The sequence below is a fragment of the Leuciscus leuciscus genome, assembly GCF_965113295.1.
Source record: "Leuciscus leuciscus genome assembly, chromosome: 6".
Classification (NCBI taxonomy): domain Eukaryota; kingdom Metazoa; phylum Chordata; class Actinopteri; order Cypriniformes; family Leuciscidae; genus Leuciscus; species Leuciscus leuciscus.
The window spans coordinates 28,505,383-28,529,186 of record NC_138730.1 but is presented as its reverse complement, the minus strand read 5'-3'; the positions used below and the strand labels follow the sequence as shown (position 1 = coordinate 28,529,186).

At 36.6% G+C, this 23,804-nt stretch overlaps 1 protein-coding gene across 1 annotated transcript; it reads right to left on the bottom strand.

Annotated features, from left to right (window-relative positions):
- Window positions 1-10: 10 nt before the first annotated feature.
- On the bottom strand, window positions 11-19,248 carry kcnb2a (potassium voltage-gated channel subfamily B member 2a). Its single transcript, XM_082172551.1, has 3 exons — window positions 18,978-19,248; window positions 16,250-16,916; window positions 11-3,671 (listed from the first exon to the last, which is right to left on the bottom strand). Exons 2-3 carry the CDS (start codon window positions 16,823-16,825, stop codon window positions 1,773-1,775), a joined length of 2,475 nt encoding a protein of 824 aa, XP_082028677.1. The 5' UTR covers window positions 16,826-16,916; window positions 18,978-19,248; the 3' UTR covers window positions 11-1,772.
- Window positions 19,249-23,804: the final 4,556 nt, after the last annotated feature.

The following is a 23,804-nucleotide window of genomic DNA, read 5'->3' as shown; positions in this document are numbered from 1 at the left end:
TCTACTGATGTTTTAACTTTAAAGAACACGCTCGTAGTGTCCTGTACAAACATTTATTTGTTTAATGGTTCTAGGTATCTGGAACAATGCAGTCACTATTTCAAAGAAAAGATGTACAACTATAAACATCACATTGATATACAAACTAGGATCCAAACTTAATGAGGAAAAAAAAGTTTGATATATGCAGAAATGAAAGTCTGTTTTGGAATGTACATACAATAGTCAAGTTGTATTAAAGATAAATCTGCTCAAATCTTGTGCAAGTTGATGATCATGCAGCTTATTGTTCCTTTTGATTTGACATCAGCAAAATAATTTTTCACATACAGAAATATTAGGGCTTTCAAGATTACATAAAAAAAACCTGAGAACTTAATTGTATTTGCATATTTTACTCTATAAAAAGTAGGACTTTCTGTACAGACTTGTCTGAACCAAACCATAGATCTTAACGCCTTCTCATAAATGACTTTTTATGAAAAGGCACCGATTTGAATACTTCAAGCAGGATTTGTTCCTGCCTAGTTTGTTTTAAAAATCACTTGAGTATGATTAACATAACACAACTTGCGTACCTGTGTTTCTACACTATATGGATGTAGCAGATAATTTCTTGAATGTACAGTTAATATACAAATCATACACTCATTCAAGGTTCTACTTTAAACTGTTGACATCCATTGACCTCTTTGTTACCTGTGCAACGGTGTTGCACGTCAGGGAGAGGAATGTTAAAATAACAATCTTTAAATGTACAATATTCCCATCCAGTCAAACTGGCATCATACAGAAATAAAGTGCCATTTCCTTCATCCAGCAGAGGGCATAGTTGATTTACTGTATCATAGGTTTCCCTCAACTGATTCTGAATTGAAGGCAACTTAACCATCTTTCCATACAGTTTCACTGATGTGGAGAGTTGCCCACAGCAGTAAACATCCTAAACTATTTATTAAAATAATGTATTTCTAGGTTGGCTATGGCTCAACTATAAAGTGATGCAAATGGAAACACTTGAACTTGCGCTTCACTGAAACAGACATGCTCATTTAGATATCAGAATATTTAGTACTGACATGTTTTATTTTTGTTTAGAGTAGGTTTTCCTCTTGTATTACTTGCTCAAAGGGACGGTTAGGAAAAAAAAAGGAATTTGATTTGATTCACATTTGCAGTGAGAACTGAAAACTTTGTGTTGCTTCACATATGACCACTGAGGAATAATATCACTCAGCAAGAAAACATCAAATGAAGGCATATTTTGGTCAAAAATATTATTTCAAGTCAAATGCTGACTACCAATTTACACTGGTAGCACTTTGATCAGAACTATTAAACAAACCCAGCACAAATGTTACAGTGGTTAGTCTTTTTAAAAAAATGTGTATGCTTACAACATCTGCTCAGGGCTGTTAATCTACAATGAAGAATTTGTGGTCTTATCACAGTTGCCTGAATCAGTCGATGATCCAAAAGATATATGATTCAACTAACTAATCCTTCACATGGAGGGTCAAAATAATAATGCTAGAATAATAAGAGTATGTTTTGTTCTTTAATGTGTTCCCTCTGAATGAAGCTCCTGAAGTTGAGAGCAGACGTTGTCTCTCAGGATCTTTAAGTCAATCTCTGCGGCTATGCAGTTCAATAGTGTCGAAGAAAGACAAAAGTCCCCTTCACTACATCAGTTACTCTTTCTGTCCACATGCTTAGATGCATTCATTCTGTGAACATGTTGCACAGATAACATGTTAATGCATCTCGGCACATCACATGCTAGTTTCACATGGCGGTGAGCGACCTCCTTCCCCTGAAGACTTCAGAATATCAGGGGAAAGGAGGTGGTTGTCCACCTTCTGTCCACTTTGAATGCCGTCTTCCGCTCCAATGGCACCTACCGTTGCAGAAGCACAGTTTGGTGCACTTTTAGGGGACGTGGGAGTAACAGCGGCTCTATCGACGTGGTTTCTCCCTCTTTGGCTTTCAGAAGACGACAGGCTGAACCCTGGAGAGCTTGTGGCTCCATCCCCTTCGAAGCCTTTCCCTGGGGACCTGGGACTCTGCCGAGGAGAACCCACCAGCAGTAATGGGTCAGATACCGGTAGCTTTGGTGTCAGTGTGGCCGCATCATCCGTCACGACTAAGTTCAAGTTGGAAGCCCCTTCGTCTGCAGATTCGGTGAAGTTGACTTTGAGTCCCTTGACTTTGACTTGGTTTCCTTGTGGTGGGCTCCTCACGTTTTCACCGCTCGGATCGAAGCTTTGGTTCTCCTCGCCCTGTGACATGGTGCAGCTGTCTGACTTGCACTGGACAAACTCATAGAGGCCTTCTTTAATGATTGTGGTCGGCTTTGCTCTCTCAGGTGCTCGTTTCTCCAGGGAGGTGATCTGGCTGAGGTCGAGTGGCGGAGGAGCACGTGGATGTCTGGGCAGTAGCGCGCTTCTTTCGACCTCACTGATGTCTGTGGCACAGCTGGCGAAACTGTCCACGCTGGACACGCTTCGGATCTCAGTGATGGGTCTCTCTTTGATCCGTGGTTCACATTGCACTACCTTCAACTCCATCTCTTCTTCTTTACCAACTGTGCTCGCTTTGGAAGCCGAAGGTCCACTGCTGCTCATGGATGAGGCGGCAGTCATCTGGTTGTACATTTGCTCAAGGGATTTTGCATTTAGCCTCTGAGGGCTTGAATTAGGTTTGAATAACCGAACTGGAGAAGCCAACTGTCCTACTTCTTGATATTTTGCGTCACAGCCTTTGGAACCCAAGTCTGGGCTCTTCTGATAGTTCCAGCGACTGGGTGAAAGATGATTGTCTGCGCCCTTTTCCTCATTCTTTTCGATCACAACGTCCAGAAGTTCCATATTGCGAGTGAAGGCATCTTTCAGGTTCATCGACACGATGCTCCCGTTCCTCTTGGCCCTCTCAAGTGCTTCTCTTCGTTTGATTGCCTTCTCTTGTCGCTTCTGTTCTTTGTAGAACTCAGAGAAGTTGTTCACAATAATAGGAATGGGCAGAGCAATTACTAACACACCAGCGATACAACAGAGGCCACCCACTATTTTACCCAGGAGGGTTTGGGGATAGATATCCCCATAACCCACAGTTGTCATGGTAATTGTTGCCCACCAGAATGAAGCGGGAATACTTGTGAATTTCGTAGCATCTTCGTCTTTTTCAGCAAAGAACACAAGACTGGAGAAGATCATGATGCCCATGGCTAAAAACAATATCAACAGCCCGAGTTCATTATAACTTCTTCTCAGAGTGAACCCAAGAGACTGAAGACCAGTCGAGTGTCTCGCGAGTTTCAGAATTCTCAGGATTCTCATGATCCGGAAGATCTGAACTACCCTGCGCACATTCTGGAACTGAAGGACACTCTTGTTGGATTCTGTGAGGAATATTGTGACATAATAAGGGAGGATAGCCAACAGATCAATGACATTCAGAGGCCCTTTGAAGAACTTCCACTTGTTTGGAGAAGATAAAAAGCGGAGGATGTACTCCATAGTGAACCAGGCGATGCAAATGGCTTCAACGTGGGCCAGGTTTGGGTTGTCGTTGGACCCTCCGAATTCATCAATCACTTGTAATTCAGGCAGGGTGTTCAGTGACAGTGCAATGGTTGAGAGTATGATGAACAGAATTGATATTATGGCCAGAACCTGCAAAAAAGGAAAAAAAAGAAAAAAAGTGGTTTAGTGATGTGACATTAAAAGTATAAAGTATATATATATATATATATATATATATATATATATATATATATATATATACATACACACCCACAAGATATCAATATATGTATACAACAAGATATTCAATTAACACACACATTGATCACTGCATTTACATAAATCTTTTCACTTTTAAGAAATGTTTTCTCAACATTGCATCATTGCATATCTAATCAGCGAACTGAAGAACACATTAATTATTATTTGAATCGTCACTCAGTCATTTAACCATGTATTACTGTCTCTGGAAGGGATTTGTCTTTCAAACAAATATGCAAATTTACGTAATTTCATATTTACATTTTCATATTATAACTTTACCCTAATATATTTACTTGAAGTATGGATTTTAAGTTAATAAGTTAGGTCAATAATAAAATGAAGTCAATAATAAATAGTACTAAAAAGTTCACAGTTTTTCAGATGTCGGGTAATGGTCACATGACAGGTAAACAAATCTTTTTTTAATCTTTTTTAGCAAATGTAAAATTACTTAAAAGTAATCAAAATACATTAACAAGAAAACATGCCCTAAAATGAGTACTCTAGATAACATTTCTAACTATAATTTTGTCATTTTGTAATTTGGAATGAGCAACTGACTACAATTTGTAAGTAATCTACCCAGCATTACATATCAATATTATATACAGTATATATGATATGTCCAAATATAAGAGTGTCCAAATAATTGGGACCACTTTATGCTCACAAAGAATACATAAAACACACCATATCAAAATTTAAAATTCTTAAACTTATATTTGAAGTGTTGCAGATATTCAAAACATTAAGCTAAGAATGAGTGACATTTCTTGGAATTAATGCAAATGCTAATGAGACTGAGTGGGAACAGAAATGAAAGTGAAAAAGAGACTGTGCCCTCATCCTTATTAGGATAATGTGATCTGCATCGCCTGTTCTCTCATTCTCCTACTGTGCATCAATTCACAAATGGCTTTGACAAGACTTATTCATCAGCTACTTTGTTCGAATATGGAGGTTGTCCCGTGAGGTTATCTAAATCATCTTGCAAGGTAATCAAATAACACTGATCAGACTAAGAAACTTGTCAGGCTATTATATTGTGTTTCATTAGATCAATTTCCCTGTTTGCTGCATTACATGTGGAGAAAACATCACATTCTTTAAAAAACATATGTATGACAATGTCAGTCTGTGAACTTTGTCCAGGTAGACATTTTTTTGCAGGTTTTCGTGATATCTGAGTTTGAATTTCACTGTTTTTATTCATTTTGAAAAATACTGATTCTGTTTTTGTGCAAGTGAGATGAGTAAATGCATGCTCACTTTTAGTCTAGAACTACAACAACATAAAGTTCACAGTGCACTCAATGCCTCTGCACCTCATGATTTATCTCAACAAGGAGAGAGGTGTCAGTCAATAAATAAGAATACAAAGTAACTTTTTTGAAAAAGTAACTCAGAAATTTTGTTGTAAATTGAAAAGTAATGCATTACTTTAGTTACTTTGAAAAGTAATGCATTACTTTAGTTACTTTGAAAAGTAATCTGATTACATAACTCGCATTACTTGTAATCCGTTACCCCAACCCGATCTCATTAAATGCGTATCTATAGCACGCATTGTGTTTATCGTGCAATTTATACGCGAAAATTTGTTTTTACGTGCATATGATACGCACTGTAAACCCCTTGGGTAGGATTAGGGTACGTGCGTATTATACATTTGGGTAGGATTAGTGGTGTGGGGTACGTGGATATTACACGCAATAAAGTGCGTATCATAACCCAACATTGTACCTAACTGAAAAATAGTCATTGATCATGAGATGTTTGTTAATTGAGCCATTTGAACGTTTTTCCAAAAGTGCATTTACTAGACCATGAAGAGCTGTTTTTATTTTACAGATGTCTTTAACAGACTCTTTACACTGTCTTCAGACATTCATTTTTCTATAGCTATCCCCACTGTTGTAAAAGAAAACAAAAACAAGGCTTAAAATTGCTGCATGAATTATAGGCCTCTTCAAACGCCTTCAATGATACGAAATTGATTTTTTATTTTTTATTATGGCATCAGTCTCAAGTTACTTACTTTCACTTACTATTTTGAGTTTAAACTGTAAGTGTTTATGGGAAACTTTTAGATTATTGCACTGACATTATGTCCTTATAAATTACAATCTCATCCACAAAGATATAACAAACTATGATGTACTACAAAAGACACTGAGCACTCCTTCACTGGAACTGCATTAAGAGGGGATTAATAATGATCCAGGGTGGAGAATAAAACAGCTGACCTTGACAGTGTCCTGTCATTGTGGATGGCGCAAATACCGTTATGAAAGAGATCTCATAACACACTTTTACATATTCGGCACATTTGATCAACTTCTTCACGATATTACACCAGAATTGTTTGACAAATCATATTAAGTCATTCAAATTGTTCAAATCTCTTAAAAGTATATGATCCACAGAGGAATGGATAATTTAGCTAATTTCACACGATCAGCACTATAACGCAATTTGCCAGCCCACTATCCTTTACTAGAGTGCTTAATATTACAATGTTTAAGGAAGACTAAAGAGATTACAGGTTGATTCTTCCCTTGTGGGGGGAGGGGTGGGGGAAAGACTGAGTAACTGCTCCTAACCTTTCCATATCCTTACTATAGATAGAAACTCAATCCTATTACAATTATCCTGAAATGTCCTCTCACACAGACGACAATGTGAACACCTTTTGCAAGGTTCATACAGTTCTCAAACAAGAGTGAAAATGTGTTACAATGTTCCGATTACAACAATACCATTACGTTACAATGAATGCTCTTTAAGTATGAGTTTTTAGACAAGGTTAATTCAAAAGTCTTGTTGATGGCTTGAATAATGCAGGGTCTGAAACTATTTCTACACTTGCTACACCAATGTCATTTGTAAAACACTCGCTTTGTTGTCACTGATTACCCAAGTATTGATTGTTGCTAGAGCATGTTAAACAACTGGCGAGGCAGGCTAAACTAATGTCGGGGTCAAATTTTATTTGTACCCGCACAAATAAAAGCATATGCTTGCTGATAGAGGTGTTTGACATTGTGTAATGAAGTAGAAGTATAAGGAAAGGATTCTGAATAACCTCCAGGGAGGCTGTAATTGCCATGGCTTGACGCAGGGATTGTCCCCGCCAGGTAGGGTTGAGTAGCGTCTGGCTGTGACCAAGAGACCTAAAGTCCAGTCAGAGGTTGGCGCACCCACGAAGATGAGAGTAAAAAAAGAGCTGATTTTAATCCCTAGGGAAAGGGTTTCTGAGGTAACTCTACAGGACACGTTATATTCCACCCAACTGAGATCCAATTCAGTTCGCGTGATTTTTTAGGTATTTTTTTTACGTTCCAAACTCATTCTGAAAATAAAAAACGAACAATACTTCTAAATGCCACAGAATCAAATAACGCACTTCGTCCCTACGGAACAAACGTAAACTAAAGTTTTGTGACATCAGCAAGGTAGTGCCCTTTCTCTAAGACCGAGTTAAATTAGGGTTAGGTGACTTGAAGGATCTCTTGGTGCTTCCTGTGCTTCCCTATACGCATAAGCCCTGGCCTAATGCCAGACATCTCCCTGTGTTGAGATCATTGCACATGTAATCACGTTTATACAGATCCACCGATGAGGACAGTTAACTAATCCTCCTGCCTTTCTCCTTCAGTACTTATCGCTCCTGTCTCTCTTGTGTTGAGAACAAATACATGTGTCAGCAGAGGCATTACACTGAGGCCCGTATGACGTGCCTTGATATAAATGTTTTTTTTCCAGAACCTCAAACTGATTAATGAGCTGACCACGCAACACATTGAGCTGGGAATTCATGCCCTTCAAACTTAAAGTCAGAACATTGCTTGGATTTTAGTGTCGTTACACTTTTCTGACACAGCTGATGACAGCAGGGGGATTGTGATGTTTTCAGAGAATTTAAAAGTAGCTCTTTTTAATGGTTGCATGTATACATTGTAAAAATGTAATTTTAATAGAAAAATAATGTAAAAAAAAATACAATTAATATAGGTTCATTTGAATATTTATTTGGTTAATTGTAAGTTACTTTAATATTTAAAATTAACCTATATTTAATTGTATAATTTTTTACATTCTTTTTCTGTTAAAATGACTTTTATTTACTTTTAAATTATTCAATTTATTGCAACAATCAAAAAGAGCCCATGCAGATTTCATACATTTTATAAAATAGTTTACTTTTTGGAACAAACTAAAAACAAAGCATGCTAAAAACTTTTTTTTTCTTTTTTTTTTTCTGACAGCTAATATTGTTAATAATGTGATTTAAAAACTTTGTGTTTTTAAATCTCGCATTAAGACCCATCTTTTTAGGCAGGCTTTTACGTGAGTACTTTTATACTTGTATCCAGGCTGTAATAATGAGTATTTGTTTCATGTTGATTGTTTTATATTGTGTGTAAGGTGTCCTTGAGTGTCATGTAAGGCGCCTATAAATAAAATGTATAATAATAATAATAAAATGGTACAATAGCAGTTGAAACCAACATTATCGCAAACTATACCCAATGCATACTTGCCAAATAAATAAATATGTGGACATGAAATTTTGATATATGTTATCATTTCATAGTCTTCTTACCTGTAGCTATATAATTATTGAGCTACCGCTAAGAAAAAAAAATCAGTCCATTACAATGTACAAAATAACAAGAAGAAACCTGCAACAATATTACGGTAATATTAAAACTAAAGTACTGTTTTGACAATCGCAAACTGAGATGCAAGACGGCGTTGCATTTGCATGAAAGAAGAGAGCGTATCTGCGAAGGCATGCTATGGACAACGGCTAATATTATGAAACATCTGACCACTAGATAGCGCTATTAAACAGATTCGAGAATCCCAGAAAGGTGTGTAATAAATGAAAATACATAAAATACAAAAAAGTAATAGTAAAGAAATTTTACTGTACATCATATTTAAATTTCCTTTTATGGAGCTGCAGCATCCCACCGCAAAAGACCGCTAAACCAGAACATACTTAATTTTGTTTTAAAAACACTCTGTTTTTTAAGGTTTTTAAACAGTAAATCTTATGTAAACAGAGGGCAAAATGGGTCAAGTGAAATGTATTGTAAGACTGGTTTAGGTTTCTACTAGCGCTGCTTTGGTCCTTGAAACATCTGGCTCTTATGATGAGCTTGTACAAAAATATCTGGACGATTTTTCTCATTCAAATTCACTGCCCACAGAATTATTGTCTCGGCACTGAACTGAGGATCTGAAAATAATCACAAATAATACATATGGGGAAAAACTGAAGGCAATCTGGCCGAACATGAGGATTTGCCTTTTAATCTGCCTGGTGAGGTGGATTTACCTGTATTGCAAAAAATCTGAGATTCACATGCGAGTCAAAGTCCAGGAAAACAGAAAAATTAAGGATTTTTCTACTGAATATTTGGTAAAGCCGATTCATTTTTCAGACCAGCACCACGGACAGTTCCTCATCGTTCAAACCACTTATCCAGCAAACGCCCTGTGCTTCAGGATTTAGAGTGTTAAATCCATCTTCCTTTATCTGCAAACCTTGCTGGGATGCTCAAATGACTCAGTAATGTGTTCTCTCACAAACAATTACAACAGACCCAGCTTTCAGCTCTTCTTTCAGGAACATCCCAGCACAAACAATATTGACATCTACTGTTTGACAGACCCTTGTTCCTGTTTTCTCTCTGCTGAACTTGTTGAGAAACACCTTTCTAAGTGAGCAAACTTATAAAAACACCCTATTCTTTTGTCAAAGAAATTGAGGATTGAGGAGTGCATTTTGATACTGTCAATTAAACTGTTATGCGGTGTTAAACTCTAAATGAAGTATCCCATACAGCTCCTCAGAAGACACCTCTCTTCCAGAGAGGAATTGAAGGTTAAATTATTTCTGGAGAACATTGTTATCATTACAGCCATGACAGGAAGAAGAAACTCTGTCTGGAAACCCAAGAATGTCTTGATCGATACTGAAGGGTTATTTATAAAGGAGAGTCATGGGATCTGTTTGATTGTGTTTTTTTATAGGACAGGTTAATTTGGAGCCTAACTCCCACATTTGTCAAGTAGCTTTTGCTGAGTAAGAGACACTATATGATATCCAGTTCCTCCATAATGCGCAGTGTTGTGTCCAACACGCATGAAAGAAGCTGAGCTGAGCTACAAGATGACTACTCTGTTTTTGACAGTGTCTTTGCGTGCGCGGGGGTGGGAGGAAGCAGGATTTCATGATTATAGTGATTAGTCAATAATATGACCCTGATGATTGCTTGTGGTTTACAGGCTAGCCCTCAGCCTACCACTTACTCGTATGCAAAATCTTCAGCCTCACAAGTGGGGTAGGCAGGCAACCTCTACTTAAACACAGTGTAAAGCCTGCTATTCAGTCTGTCCAACTGACACTGTCTATTTTTAACACAATCTAACATATCTGCCCTCATACCAGATCCACGAGAATTTGCCCGACATTCGTCCCCCAAAATGGAAATCACAACTGGGTTCAAGGTGAGGTAGAGCTTCAGAGGATAAAACTCTAAGTCTTATCCTTTCAAGACTGGCAGTGCTCCTGCCCGTGGCAGGGTTTTAGCTCTTGTGGGTTGGGAAGGTGGAGCTAATAGCATGTATTTTGTTGTCAAAATGTAGGAATAGTCACGTCAAGTCAAGTCATGTCATGTCACATTTATTTATATAGAGCTTTTTACAATACAGATTGTTTCAAAGCAGCTTTACAGAGATAACAGGAAAATAATGCAAAAAAGTTTGTTTCCAGAAGAAAATAGCGTCACAGTCCAGCTTAAGTAAGTTCAGTGATGGTTCATTTTTGTTTTTAAAAAAGTTATTAATTTAGTTAATTCATATATATATATATATAGCCGCTCTGAAGTAAACCGTGATGTCATCGTCCAGCTCAGAATATTAAATTAAATGTTAAATTTAATGTCCCCAACTAAGCAAGCCAAGCCAATGGAAACAAAGGTGGAAAAAGACGACAGTGGCAAGGAATCAAAACTCCATCAGGTGGCAGAATGGAGAAAAAAACCTTGGGAGAACCCAGGCTCAGTCGGGGGGCCAGTTCTCCTCTGGCCAATGAACGAACAGTGTATGATTATGATTCAGGCAGCATTATAGGTCAGAAGTCAGATTGGTTAGGAACAATCAGAATATTATCCAGTTCCCTCTGGTTGAAGATCAGAGCACAAAGATGGCCTAAGAATGAGCATCATTAATACAAAAGAATGGGATCGGAGCTACTTTTACAAAAAAAAAAAGGCTTTCTACTTTCAGTACTATACCCTAAATGTATGCATATATATATATATATATATATTATTTTATTTTATTTTTTATTCCCATTGTCTGTTATTAATGAATATTCTCTATATTGATCCACCACATGTCATGTACTGCATCATTTTAGTAAGGATTCTTTCACAGCTCAAAACTGAGTCTGACTGGCAGATTCATCCTCCCCTTGTGCACCTCTGACTTTGGCTTTACATGTTGCCAAATACCACAAAAGGGAGTTTTGTTTCACCACAGCAGATAAGCGTCTAAAAAGTTTTCTAAGCGCTTATCAGTGTGTAATCTTATCAATAATCAGTGCTACACTTTTTGCCTTGTTCATAATTGTATGTGCATTTGAACATCCCTCTGTATGCAGTGTCTTTTAGGATTAAAGGCATTATGAAAAAGCATACAAAAATTGAATTCATTCAAAATGAATTGCTTTTTTGGAAGTTTAAATTAGGAAGTTATGAAATATCCTGAATATGAAAATGTGACAATGTCATACATGCTAAAAGAATACTAGACACACTACTAATGGACTCAATGCTTATTGATTGTAGGTCACGCTACATTAATAATTGGCTTTAACCCTCAATGAAGCTTCAATTACAGGATCAGATCTTGTATATAACTTCCACATCCACTAAGTGGGATTGTATCCATCAGAGTGGAATGAAAGGTGGAACTGTAGCTATTTTGTTTGTTCATTACTCAGATTAAAGATAAATCCCTTTAGGTTTTCCAGGCTTAACTACATAATTGTGTGACATTATGGGGGATGGAAACTCCTCTGAGTCGGCAGAGAGGCTAAAGGACTTGTTCCACAGTTCAACGCCCACGTTGGGCCTATGTACAGTTTGCTCCCTCTGGGTCACAAGCTCAGCACTTCCTTTTTGAAAGCACTGGATTACATAACATGACAATTACTTCCAATGTCTATTCCGATCTGAGGATATATCAACTTTGAATTTCATAGTTTTAACCTACGTCTGAACTCTCACATGGATTTGATTACTGAACCGGAAAAACGCTTTTTCTTTCTGATTTTTTTTCTCTTCTAAATCTGTGCACAGTGATAAACATATAGACAGTAAGTTCTGAAAAACGTTGTACCTTTAATGGTCTCTTTTAAGATTAAATGCACCATTGTTTTGCAAATCAGTTGTAATTGTTTTCAACACCATTTACTCATGTTTGAAATATAATTCAATTAAGTTGAAACTTAAGTATAAATGCCACATTAAATAATCATCTGTCACCTTACAGCACATCATTCTCATAAACATAGCTCTGCTCAGTCCATAATAATTGTAGACGAGATCAATTTACCAACCTCACTGTAAAAGTACATTGAGAAATAACATCTTTACTGAAGTGGACAAGGGGTGAATTGTTTTAAAATGATTAATGCAATCTCACTGTAGTTAAAAAAGCACTGGATGGAACCTTCACTCATCTTCACATTCACTTTGTCTGTTGACCTCCATGGCTCTTGAGGTGATGGCTGAGGGGAATTCACCAGGTATCTTCTTGCACCCAGAGTCCCAGCCAAAACCCAAACCTCTTTATTTAGTATCAGAACCTCCACTGACAAAGAGCTTTTCTTTCTTTTTCCCTTTTTCCCTCCTCCCCCCTTTCCCATCCCTGGGCTTTGTGCAGAGAATTTCAGAGCTAAGATCATAGAGTATCATGTCATGATCAATCACAGTAAATACACATAAATTATTCACACCACCGACATTTCAGAGGAACAGTGATCTCATCAAAACAATCTGCAGTGAACACCTCTTTACAAATTATGATATCTGATTAGATGTCTCTCATTGTCAAGTATGAATCCTGCAATTATTTGACATTCATAAAAATGCAATAAAATCTAAAAGATGTTGTGTTGCATTTGAAATAAATCTGCAATATATATTGCAGTGTGTGTGTGTGTGTGTGTGTGTGTGTGTGTGTGTGTGTGTGTTTGTGTGTTAAAATATCCCTTTCAAAAGAGATGCTCTACATGATGATTCACTTATTATGTGGGCCACATTGAAAGGAACATACATTTGAAATATATTTCCTTTGCAAAATTGTAAGGCACTTCATTTTGTATGAATTTCATTTTGTATGAATTCAACTTCATTTCATTTTCATTTCATCACTTCATTAGCAGAAATCTTGTTTAAAGAGTAAATGGAATGGTTTAACTACCAAATGAAGATATCGTAACATGTGAAATGAACATGGGAGGAAGACAAATTCAACCTCCTGAAGTATTAATTACCTTCATGTATTGTTATACTGTATTTTATGTTTCTTTGTGTTGCTTACTAAAAGCTCAGGATGTTTATGCATGCAACACAAATCAAGGTGATGTGACGGAGCTCTTTAAATTAGCTCGGCCTGACCATACGATGACCTTTTGAGAGGAACAACACTACGCAAGTCCTCTGAGATAAGAAGAGAATCAAGGGGAAACAAAATGGTTAAACAGGAAGGAAAACCCCAGATACACCAGATCTCCTCATCCAGCACATTAAACTATGGAGATGTCACAAAGTTTTTGATCTAAGAAAATAGCTGGTTTAAATGGATAAGGTTCATCTTCCCAGGCCATTCACAATATTCGCATTGGCATTCTGAAACAGCGGAAACAATGTGGAAAAGTGCTAATGCTCCTAATAACTTCCGCAGGGTGGAAAACTGCCTTCACTAATTGATTAACTGCTAAACACGTGACCACATTACACACTGTAGCCATAAGCCAGACAGAATGCCAGCAGTCTATTTGTAGGAGCAGACTAGGTAAATCACCAAAGGAGATTAAGTCTCCATTGCCTCCCAGAGAGCAGTGTGCTGACCACTGAACAAGCTACTGTTAGCTTTATCTTTACCACCTAGCAACTGTCCAGTTGCAAATATGTTATCTTTTGTATAGTATGATAAAAATAACAATAAAATGTAGGCTAACAGCTTATTTATAACAACTTATTTGCCATAGGCTCTGCTGAGAATTCCTGCTGCATTCCAAGCCATAAAGCAAAAAATATATATTTTCAGATATGAAATATATTTAAAAATAACAGGAATGTACTGAAACTGACATTGCAACAAAGTAACGTATTATTGGCGATATTCTGCCTGCAATATGCTATCAACATGCTTTGGGAAATACCTCCTCAGTTACACACCAGTCTTTACCTGCTCAAAATCCAGTGTCCAATAACCAAACCACTGAAGCCACAGAAGTGAAGGTCGAGGTCAAGGTTAGGAACCACTTGCCATTAATCTTGTAGCTCACATGCAATTAATTATGACTGGACCCCTGTAATGTAAAGGGGTTCACTCTGTTTTCCCCAAAACCCAGATCCAAGCATGCAGAAACTCAGAGTTGGATTAATTTCCAGACAATAAAGTGGGGTTTATTGAAGGGAACTGCTTTGTAATTTAATATACTGCTATAGATTGTGAGCGCAAGTCTGCCATACCATCTAAATGGGCTTGTTGCAATCCTGAGAGTTGTTTCCCATCTTCCAGTGATCACAGCAGTGATATGATAAACTGAACTAAGCTGAAGGTGATTTCGGTAAATACAAAGCTGCTTTTTGCCTGTCAGAGCAGACATTATAGCCGATTGGTGTAGGCTGAATAGATGCTGACTCACTCAAACGATTGACTGGCTACAAATCATTGTGGCAGTGACTCAACCTTCATCTTCCTCTCTAAGAGCAGAACGTGCAACTCCACCTGCCCAGTCCCGATCCCACATATAATGCTAAAGCAAATCTGTCAAATACAATGAATCAGAGCGAGATGATGTAGCTTTTCCTTTCTGGTCAGGTAACAGTTGTTGACAAATATGCCCAAGCGAACACATGGATGCAGTTTAAATTGAAAATGAGAGTTTACTGAACCGGCTACAGTGGGAATATTTATAAGGATTACCATTTGTCCTTTCTCTCCTCACTTTTTCCCCCTAATTTTCCATTTGTTTCTTTCCACTGTGTTTTTAGACATATTCCATCCGCCTTTGCTTTCAGTTACACTGAGTTCACTACCAGTTTTGAACCAAATGTTTAACATTAAATGTTTGGAATAAAGATCTAACATCTAGTTTTGTGTGGCATTAAAAAACACAAAAGGTAGTTAAATTATAATCTATAATGAATTTATGATTCATTTAATGAGAATGTTAGTTGCCATGATTGCAATGCTAACGTCTTTACTATAGCTATTACGATGCAAAATGTCATTTTTCAGGTGAGTTTAATCAGATGTATGAACTTTTTTCATTTATTTAAAATGCTTTTTTATTCACTCCTTGGAAAGACACTTTTCTTAAGAGCCAAAGGGTAAGAAAAAGAATCCTGTACATTAAAGCATTTCACTAATGGCTCCTCTGACTGCTTTTCCTGTCTGTATTCTGGGAAGTAGACGATCTGTGTATTGGGACTGGGCAGTGAGTGGAGACAAAGCATCTGAACAGCTGTGAAAAAGCCTTTCAATAATCTCAGCAACCTTCTACGGGGACAATCTACTAATGCGTAAGAAAATATAATTAGTCAAAATGTACTTGAAATTATATTTAAAACCCCATTTTTTATTTAACGGACTTATTGTTTTAATGATTCATTCTTAATCATTCTTATTTAAGATGTGCGCATATTACTCATCCATGCAGCATCTCCCCACATCAACAACAGCAACAATCTCGGATGGAAAATGCTGCCAAAAAGGTTTCACATACTGACATGCCGTTCCGTAAATCTTCCCTCAAGCAAGCTATATACCACAAAAATATGCCTCTTCTTTTGTGGCGTAAAAGCCTGGGCTAATATGTCAATCATGGCATCCGGGAAATGCATATGGGATGTGTGTATTTATAAATTCATCTTTGGGTTTTATATTTCATCACATCACTGCTAGCATCAGTCTCAGAGTTTTGCAGCCCAAACTTTACCCTTGAATTTGCCCCTAGTTATTGTAAGGCAAATTAATAATTCATTTCAAATTGAATATTTGGATTATCATTCTTCATTGTTTTTTATAAGTGCTAGTTTGTTGATGCTCAAAAAGAACATTCTAAGTGGAAATGTCAGAATGTGATCAATTTATGTGGCTATACTCTGATGTTTGGTACTGTGGGTGTGTGGGCCGCGTGCTTGCCCTACCTTGGCCGCCACAGAAGAGCTTGGTTTCTCCAGCAAATCCCAGAGCTTCTGCCTTTTGTCTGGACAGCAGCCCGTCTCCACCTGATCTCCGTCCTTCTCCCTGAGAGTTTCAGCCTCTCTTCTTAGCTCTTCATTCATCTGCTCCTTCTTCTGATGGTACCGTGCCTGGCAGCACGACTCCAGATAGATCTCATCGATGCCCCAGTAGTCAAGCTCCTGGCCAAAAGACAGAGCGCACATCTCTTCCATCATGTGTAGCTTGCCAGTCCGGTAAAAGTTTAAAATGGAGGAAAAGGCACCGGGGTGCCTGTCAAAGAAATACTCATTGTCATTTAGACTGTAGTCATCGCAGATCTCCATTAAGGTTTCATGAGTGTTGCAGTCTCTGAGTTTCCCCAGACGCGTTCGCGGCAGTCGGTCCAGGGTTCTCCATAGCACCTCATGGACCAGCCCACCAACATTGATCCGGACTCTTCTGGATCTGGCTTTCGTCCGGATAATATCGATGGGTTCTGGCGGGAGTGAGCCTTGTGGCCGTGAGACCCTCTGAGCCCCAAAGTTTGCCCTTTCAGCCATGACTGCTGCTACTCAAATTTTATGCTAATTCGGATGTCAATTAGGAGTACTATGATGAATCCACCTCAGACAAGGCCCTCCATGGTTGCACCTGAAAATAAAATACATTTCAGGAAGACTTATCATGGAACAGAAGAATTACTCCAATTACTGATTTTTTATTTATTTCAATAATTCACATGAATATGAATAGGCAAAGTAAAAGTGGACAATACATAAATAAAATTATTATAAATAATATGTTATAACATAAAAAAAAAAAAAAAGTATAATCATTGATAGATGAATAATAAATAAGAAACATTTTATGGAATTCAGGGCTCAGAACTCCAACACTATTATGACCTTATTTTATGCTCCAAAAAAATAATGAACCAATACATTTTGCAGGCTAAAACCAGTCTCCAAAAGCACACAGTTTTTGGAAAGGAAATGATTATAAAAGGAGGAATCTCTTAACAAGGGCCCTGCACTTCATTAGTTTGCAATGGGGTCAACATTTTTTTTTTTTTATCTTAAAATTTTTAATTCATACAGAATATGACTTAAACACTGCTCTGATATGACTTCTGAATAAAAAGTTTGACAATAATTATGGGGCTTAAAGAAAAAAAAAAAAAACGTCTAGGTGCTGTGAATAAAAAGAGTGTAGCCTACTGAACTACTAAAACAACAATTAAATGTTTGAAAGTTGTATCCACTAAATCAAAGTTCTTGTGGCATTACCAACATGTAGGAGGCCATCTTGTTGTCATGTGACAAGAACACCTGTGTGTGTGCGTGTGTCAAGGTCATTAAGATTTTTGTTTGTTTGTTTGTTTGTTTGTTAATTGAATATTCTGACATTTTTATGTATAGGTTTGTTTTGGAGTAAGATTTAGAAAACTTGATATTCAAAAATGTGTAAAAGCCTAATGATATTTGTTCAAAATCGTTGTCATAAAAACATGCTTAAAAAATATTTTTATGCCACTTAACATGACTATTACACCTTTTGACATTTCCAGAGTTACGAAATAGTTTCCCCCCCCTAAATATATAGCCTATAGGCTAAACGTTCGAAAAATGGTTCCAACCAAAATGGACACAGTAATTACTTTTCTAAGAACTTAGAACACAATTATTATTATTTTTTTGTGTGTGTTGTTGTTGTTTTAAATCATCTCGAACATGCAAATTCAACATAATGACAATTGCCATGTTCTTGTATAGCATTTGGATGTCAAGTAGGCTATACTTTTGGCTCTGAGGACAGACGCTAATGCGATTGAGTATTTAAGAATGGCTTGATGATAAATCCCGGTAGGACTATTTAGCGGGCTTCTATTTCCTGCTCTTAAAAGACTTCGAAACAGCCGGCTATTTAAAACTCCCTTCATGAGAGGAAACTATATAGGCCAGCATTTCATAATGCTGCAGCACTGCGATGTATCAAAAACTATAATGTCCCGTTGTGTAGTTTGCATTGCGTTAACACCCTCCCACATAATATATCCGCAGCTTTACGCTTTATCCCCACAAGGTTAAGTTGGTGTGCCCTAATATTACCGATATCACTCTGTAAACTTCGGAAAAAATCAACTCAACGGTGCACAAGATCCACGGTCAGGAGATAAACAAAACTACTATCGCGAGACACGTTTGTTATACAGTTAAAAATAAAGATAGTTATCATAAATTAAATATGCCTACTTTGTATATAGTCTAATAGCCAACATGCATTTTCCCATTATCAACTTTGCATTTCAAGCTGTTCAAGTAGGCCTACAATCATTACAGACTAATCCTTAATCAGAGAGGTAGAGTCTGTACTTTCCAGTGCACCTGTTTCAGGACAGCTGACAAACACTCGTTCACACAAAGGTTATTCGGTTCTTATCAAGAACCACTTGTGCTGTATAAAAACCTGAGTTGAGACTGTAAGTTAATGTAAAACCAATTGCATCAAGCTGCAAAACCCTTTCCCGTTGCTGTCAGGGACCTTTATTTGCGAGATTGAACACTTAATAGCTGGGATACGCTGAGAGCAGCAGAACTGTTCTGGCATCCCTGTCCGCGGAGTTTCTGAGCCCAATGAAAACAGTGCAATCTTACGCACAACGTATCCAAACGACCTCCGGTTCTTAAAGCGGATAAAGCAACGATATCTTACCTTCCCGCCGTTCAACTCTTCTTCCTTTACCTCTACAACCAAAAGGAGTCAATTAGCCTCTTATTTCCCTCTCCATCTGCTCAAGGGATAGAGGTATCAGTGGTACCCCTGCTGAAAGGGCAGTCGTTCCTCTTCATTCTGTATGGACTCAATTTCACAAGTAACTCGTGCGAATTAAGCAGAAAGACTAAGGTGGGGCGAGGAACCCCCGAAACTGTTGATTATTCTCGCCACGAAGCCATGCCCTATGTTTAAAGTGAAAAGCAGCGCGTATAAGGACTGTCACACTTAGCGCTTAGTGGAGCTTCGACTGAGCAGGAGCGCGCGTTGCATCACAGCACGGAGGTGAAGCCTAATTGGATTGAGCTGTACATCACCAAGGATAGCAGCAGCATCAGATCCCTCCGTCCCATACAGGAGTCAGTGTCACTGATCTCTAGCTCTCTGTCATAGTAAGTTCAAATGAGGTGGGGACATGACACAATGGAACACGATGATCCACATTTGGGAAAGGCGGAATAGCATGACAAGGAACTTGATATAGTTTGCGTGATGTATAAGATGATATTTAAGATTCTCTTATAGAACTTAATCAGGGATCACACAACTGAAAAGATTAAAAGATTTAGATCGTGAGAGACTTATTGTCTTAGATATAACATGCATTATTTGTATATTATATGGGCCATAAAGAATTGGTGTAAACTGCTGTCCGACAACCAAAAAACACATTTAAAAAGCATTCAAGTATTCAAATTTTAGATGTTTACTAAGATCCTTCTATTATCTATTGAATCCCACAATAATATTTAAAATATCAGTGTTTAATATATATAAAATCGTATATATATATATATATATATATATATATATATATATATATATATATATATATATATATATCTCCCTGAAGGCCAACACAGAGAGACTGAGGAGGAGCTTCTTCCCGCAGGCGATAAGATCTCTCAACCACAACACAACACAACACAGGACTAATAATATATTTTGCAATATCCAACACTGACTGGGTTTCCATGGTCACCCTGGACATACTCATGCACACTTTGCACTACATATTTATGTTTATATTAATATTTTCATTTATATTTTCATTTATATCTTCATGTCTATATTTTCATATTTTTATATTTTCATATTTTTATCCTATGGACCACTGCACAAATATATAAATATATCATATTTATATTTTCATCTATGGACCACTACGCAAATTACTTTAATTAAGACACCTATGAAGTCACTTTTTAAGCATATTTGCACACCAGAGCCATTTCAAACTTCTATACTTTTGTTTTTGACACATTTTTATTTCTATATTCATATATCTGTTATATTGATATTTTTTCTATGGTCAATGGCAGTCGTGTAAGCATTTCACTGCATATCGTACTGTGTATGACTGTGTATGTGACAAATAAAATTTAAATAAAATTAAAATTATATATATATATATATATATATATATATATATATATATATATATATATATATATATATATATATATTTTATATATTAATAAAATTGGTGGCTGTCCCGAACCCTAACCCCTAAATTTCAACTTGTGAAAATGATATTGAAATATATTTCATTTTTAATTCATAATTATTTTATTTTTAAATCATGAAACTTTATGTAAAAAAATGTGTCCCACATTTTCATGTCACTACCAAAACAGTGTGTGTTTTAGTCCATTGGCTGAGACTGATTTTAACCATTTTTTTGATCAGGAAATATTATTGTGTGCCTCTCTCTCATTATAGGTACCATCATTTTGAGGGAAATGTGTTCAAAAGTCTGAAAATCTGTGTGTAACTTTAAGGGACGTCAATACCAAACACATTTTTTCTGCAATTAAGCAAACTTTTTTTGGGGTGTAATTCCATATGTGTGTATAACTGAACGGTGCTAAGTAACCATGTGCTGGCTATCATCTTTGATCTGGGCTCAAAAGTATCTAAAATTATCACTACCGAAACAGTCACTACCGAAACATGTGGTGAAGTTTCGGTTGTGACATCATGTTTTTTTTTGTGTTATTCGATAAAATTTAGTTTTTGTGTGTGTACAACTGTTCAGAACTGTGTTAGGTAACCATGTGCTGGTTATCATCTTTGAACTAGGCTCAAAAGTATCTTAAGTTGTCACTACCGAAACAGTCATGACCGAAACATGCCATCACTGTTTTGGTAGTGACAAAAGGGAACACATAATCATTTATTTGGGGGAAATAAACAAAATTTGTGTACAGTTATGCAAATCATTAGTATCTTTGTATGTTTTAGTAGTGTTTTAGTATGCGAGATAAAATCCTGTAATGTGATGTGGTCGCTACCAAAACATTACTGTCACTACAGAAAATGTGCTGTCACGACCGAAACATGGATGTTTTGTCTAAAATAAAGTATACTGAATTATCAACTAAGATGTTATTATAGTATTTGATTCAGTGTATATTCAAACTAATGAATCCTTAACTTTGAAATCAGTATGATTAACTTAATGCCTTTTACAAAGAAAGATTGGGTTCAAAATACAACAAATCTTATAAATTACACTTGAAATATTGTTAAAATTGTAATTGTTATTGATTTACCTGTGAAAACTTTTTTTTTTAAATAGCAAAAAATATATTTACAAGGTAGATGTAAACAAAATATGAATAGGTCAATATAAGCCATTCTTTTTACTTATTATTGTGTTTCGGTAGTAACAAATTTGGGGAGAGGAAACATATTCCAAAACTTTCTGAAAATACAATATGATAATTAACTTACTGCACAATTACTAGAAATGTGTACCTTGGATATTATACAATTTGCAAACATGCAAAATTTGTGGGAAAATACCTTTTTTTCAAGACATTTCCAACTCTGACTTTGAACCAATTCTGTAGAATGGCCCATATAGTCTACATAAATATTATAGTCTTGGCTTGAATTCCCAGATAGATAGATAGATAGATAGATAGATAGATAGATAGATAGATAGATAGATAGATAGATAGATAGATAGATAGATAGATAGATAGATAGATAGATAGATAGATAGATAGAAAGAATTTAAGTGGTTAAACACAAGACCTCTATCACGGCCATTAGTTGTAATAAGACAGATTGGGGCAAAGTGCTGTATTTCAATTGGCCACTGGATGGAGATATGATCCTTCTCTCTCTCTCTCTCTCTCTCTCTGCACTTTCACACACCCCTTCACCCTCCCTCCACTACAATATACTCAATACTTCCTGTCAGCATTCTTCTTGACAACTTTAACTGAATGGGACAATAGTTCCTTTGGGATCCATGTCAAAAGAGAAACTGGCTCTTTCTCCCCCCTCCTTATTGTGCTTTCTGATCATGAACCAGCTCAGATGCAAATTCATTAAAAATACAGAGGATATGGTTTTATACCTGCAAACCAAACACTCCCAGCTAAATGAAGGTCACATGTAAACTTTTAAGAAGTCACTCTCAGAGAGAAGCAGAGAGTCTTTGTTAAAATTAAATAAATCAAACTGTGAAATGTTTCTCTCAAGTTAATAACTTTCTTGTAGTTCTGTACATTTTACAGAATAATGTGTTTCTGTAAATACCTGCTAATTGCTTAACTGTAAGTTCCCTTAACATAGTTAAAACTTATAAATGGTTTAAAATCACATCATGTCATTTTACTGTAAAATGCAGTATAAACATGATTTTGGAAGTCAAAAATAATGAATTATCGTACGAAGAAAAAACAAGTACTTTTACAGTAATTATTGTTAAAATTATGTCTTTAAAGTACTGTAAATGACACCTTATAATTTACAATAAAATACAACAAAAGGATATTTCTATAGAAGCCCCCGAGTGATTATATTTTAGATAAATGGATTTGTTTCTTCTTATTTTTCATATATTTTATGTAGGCCCACATTAGGGTGTTTTGTGTTACATTTCATGGTTAGATTTAACAAAACACTTTTTACAGTGGTATGAGATTGTTGACCATCTGGTTTTTTTTGTCCCTTCTTTCTAAAAGAACAGGCCTCTGTCATTGGGTTATACTGGGTCACTTGTTTTTTGTTTTGTTTTTTTGGGTCATTCTTGTGTCTCAAACTACCAAGCTAGACGGGAAACAGTTTAAAGCTTTCTACATTGTGCCACTAATGCCACTGGAACAAAACCGTGAGGCAGATGGTCACCGTCTGTCTGGTCAGAGAGGGCTCAGTCACTCGCACTCTCAAACTGTACATCACTGGTGCACCAATGGAATAAAAAAGATGCAAGGAAAAATGTCTTGGGTGTTGATTTTGACAAAATAGAGAGACAAACCTATTGTACCAATAACAATAGAACCAACTGAGGTGGTAAAGGTTCACCCAAATCTCTCACAACGCAGAGAAAATCAGAGATTATGGAGAGTAACAATACCATTTAGTCTCTGAAGAGAGAGAAAGAGCCTGTAATTAGTAAGAGCAAGATTAGTTGGCATGAAACACATGATGTAAATATAGATAAACAACTATGAAGTATATAAACACATGACATTATGTATTTTATATCTAATTGTGACAATGTTAATAATCAAATTTAATTATGAATAATACGTTATAAAATTATTATGTCAGGCTATTAGCATCAGGTTATGATTTGGGACTTCTGATGCTTCCATGTAAAGTCCTGGTGTGCCAGAAGCGCATGCTGTTCCTGTCTGCATCATGCATCCTGCTATTAGGTGCTGGATTGTCTCAGGAGGATCGGCCCTATTGATTTAGAGCTGAGTGCTTGTTCTTGTCCTGCTATGATTAGAGCCTCTGCGCTTTCCA

Bases quoted from the DNA above. Each gene is read 5' to 3' on its own strand.
- kcnb2a (XM_082172551.1), bottom strand. From the start codon at position 16,825: ATGGCTGAAAGGGCAAACTTTGGGGCTCAGAGGGTCTCACGGCCACAA. The intron at 3,672-16,249 runs GTAGGGCAAGCA...CCTTTTTTGCAG, and splicing joins GCTCTTCTGTGGCGGCCAAG to GTTCTGGCCATAATATCAAT.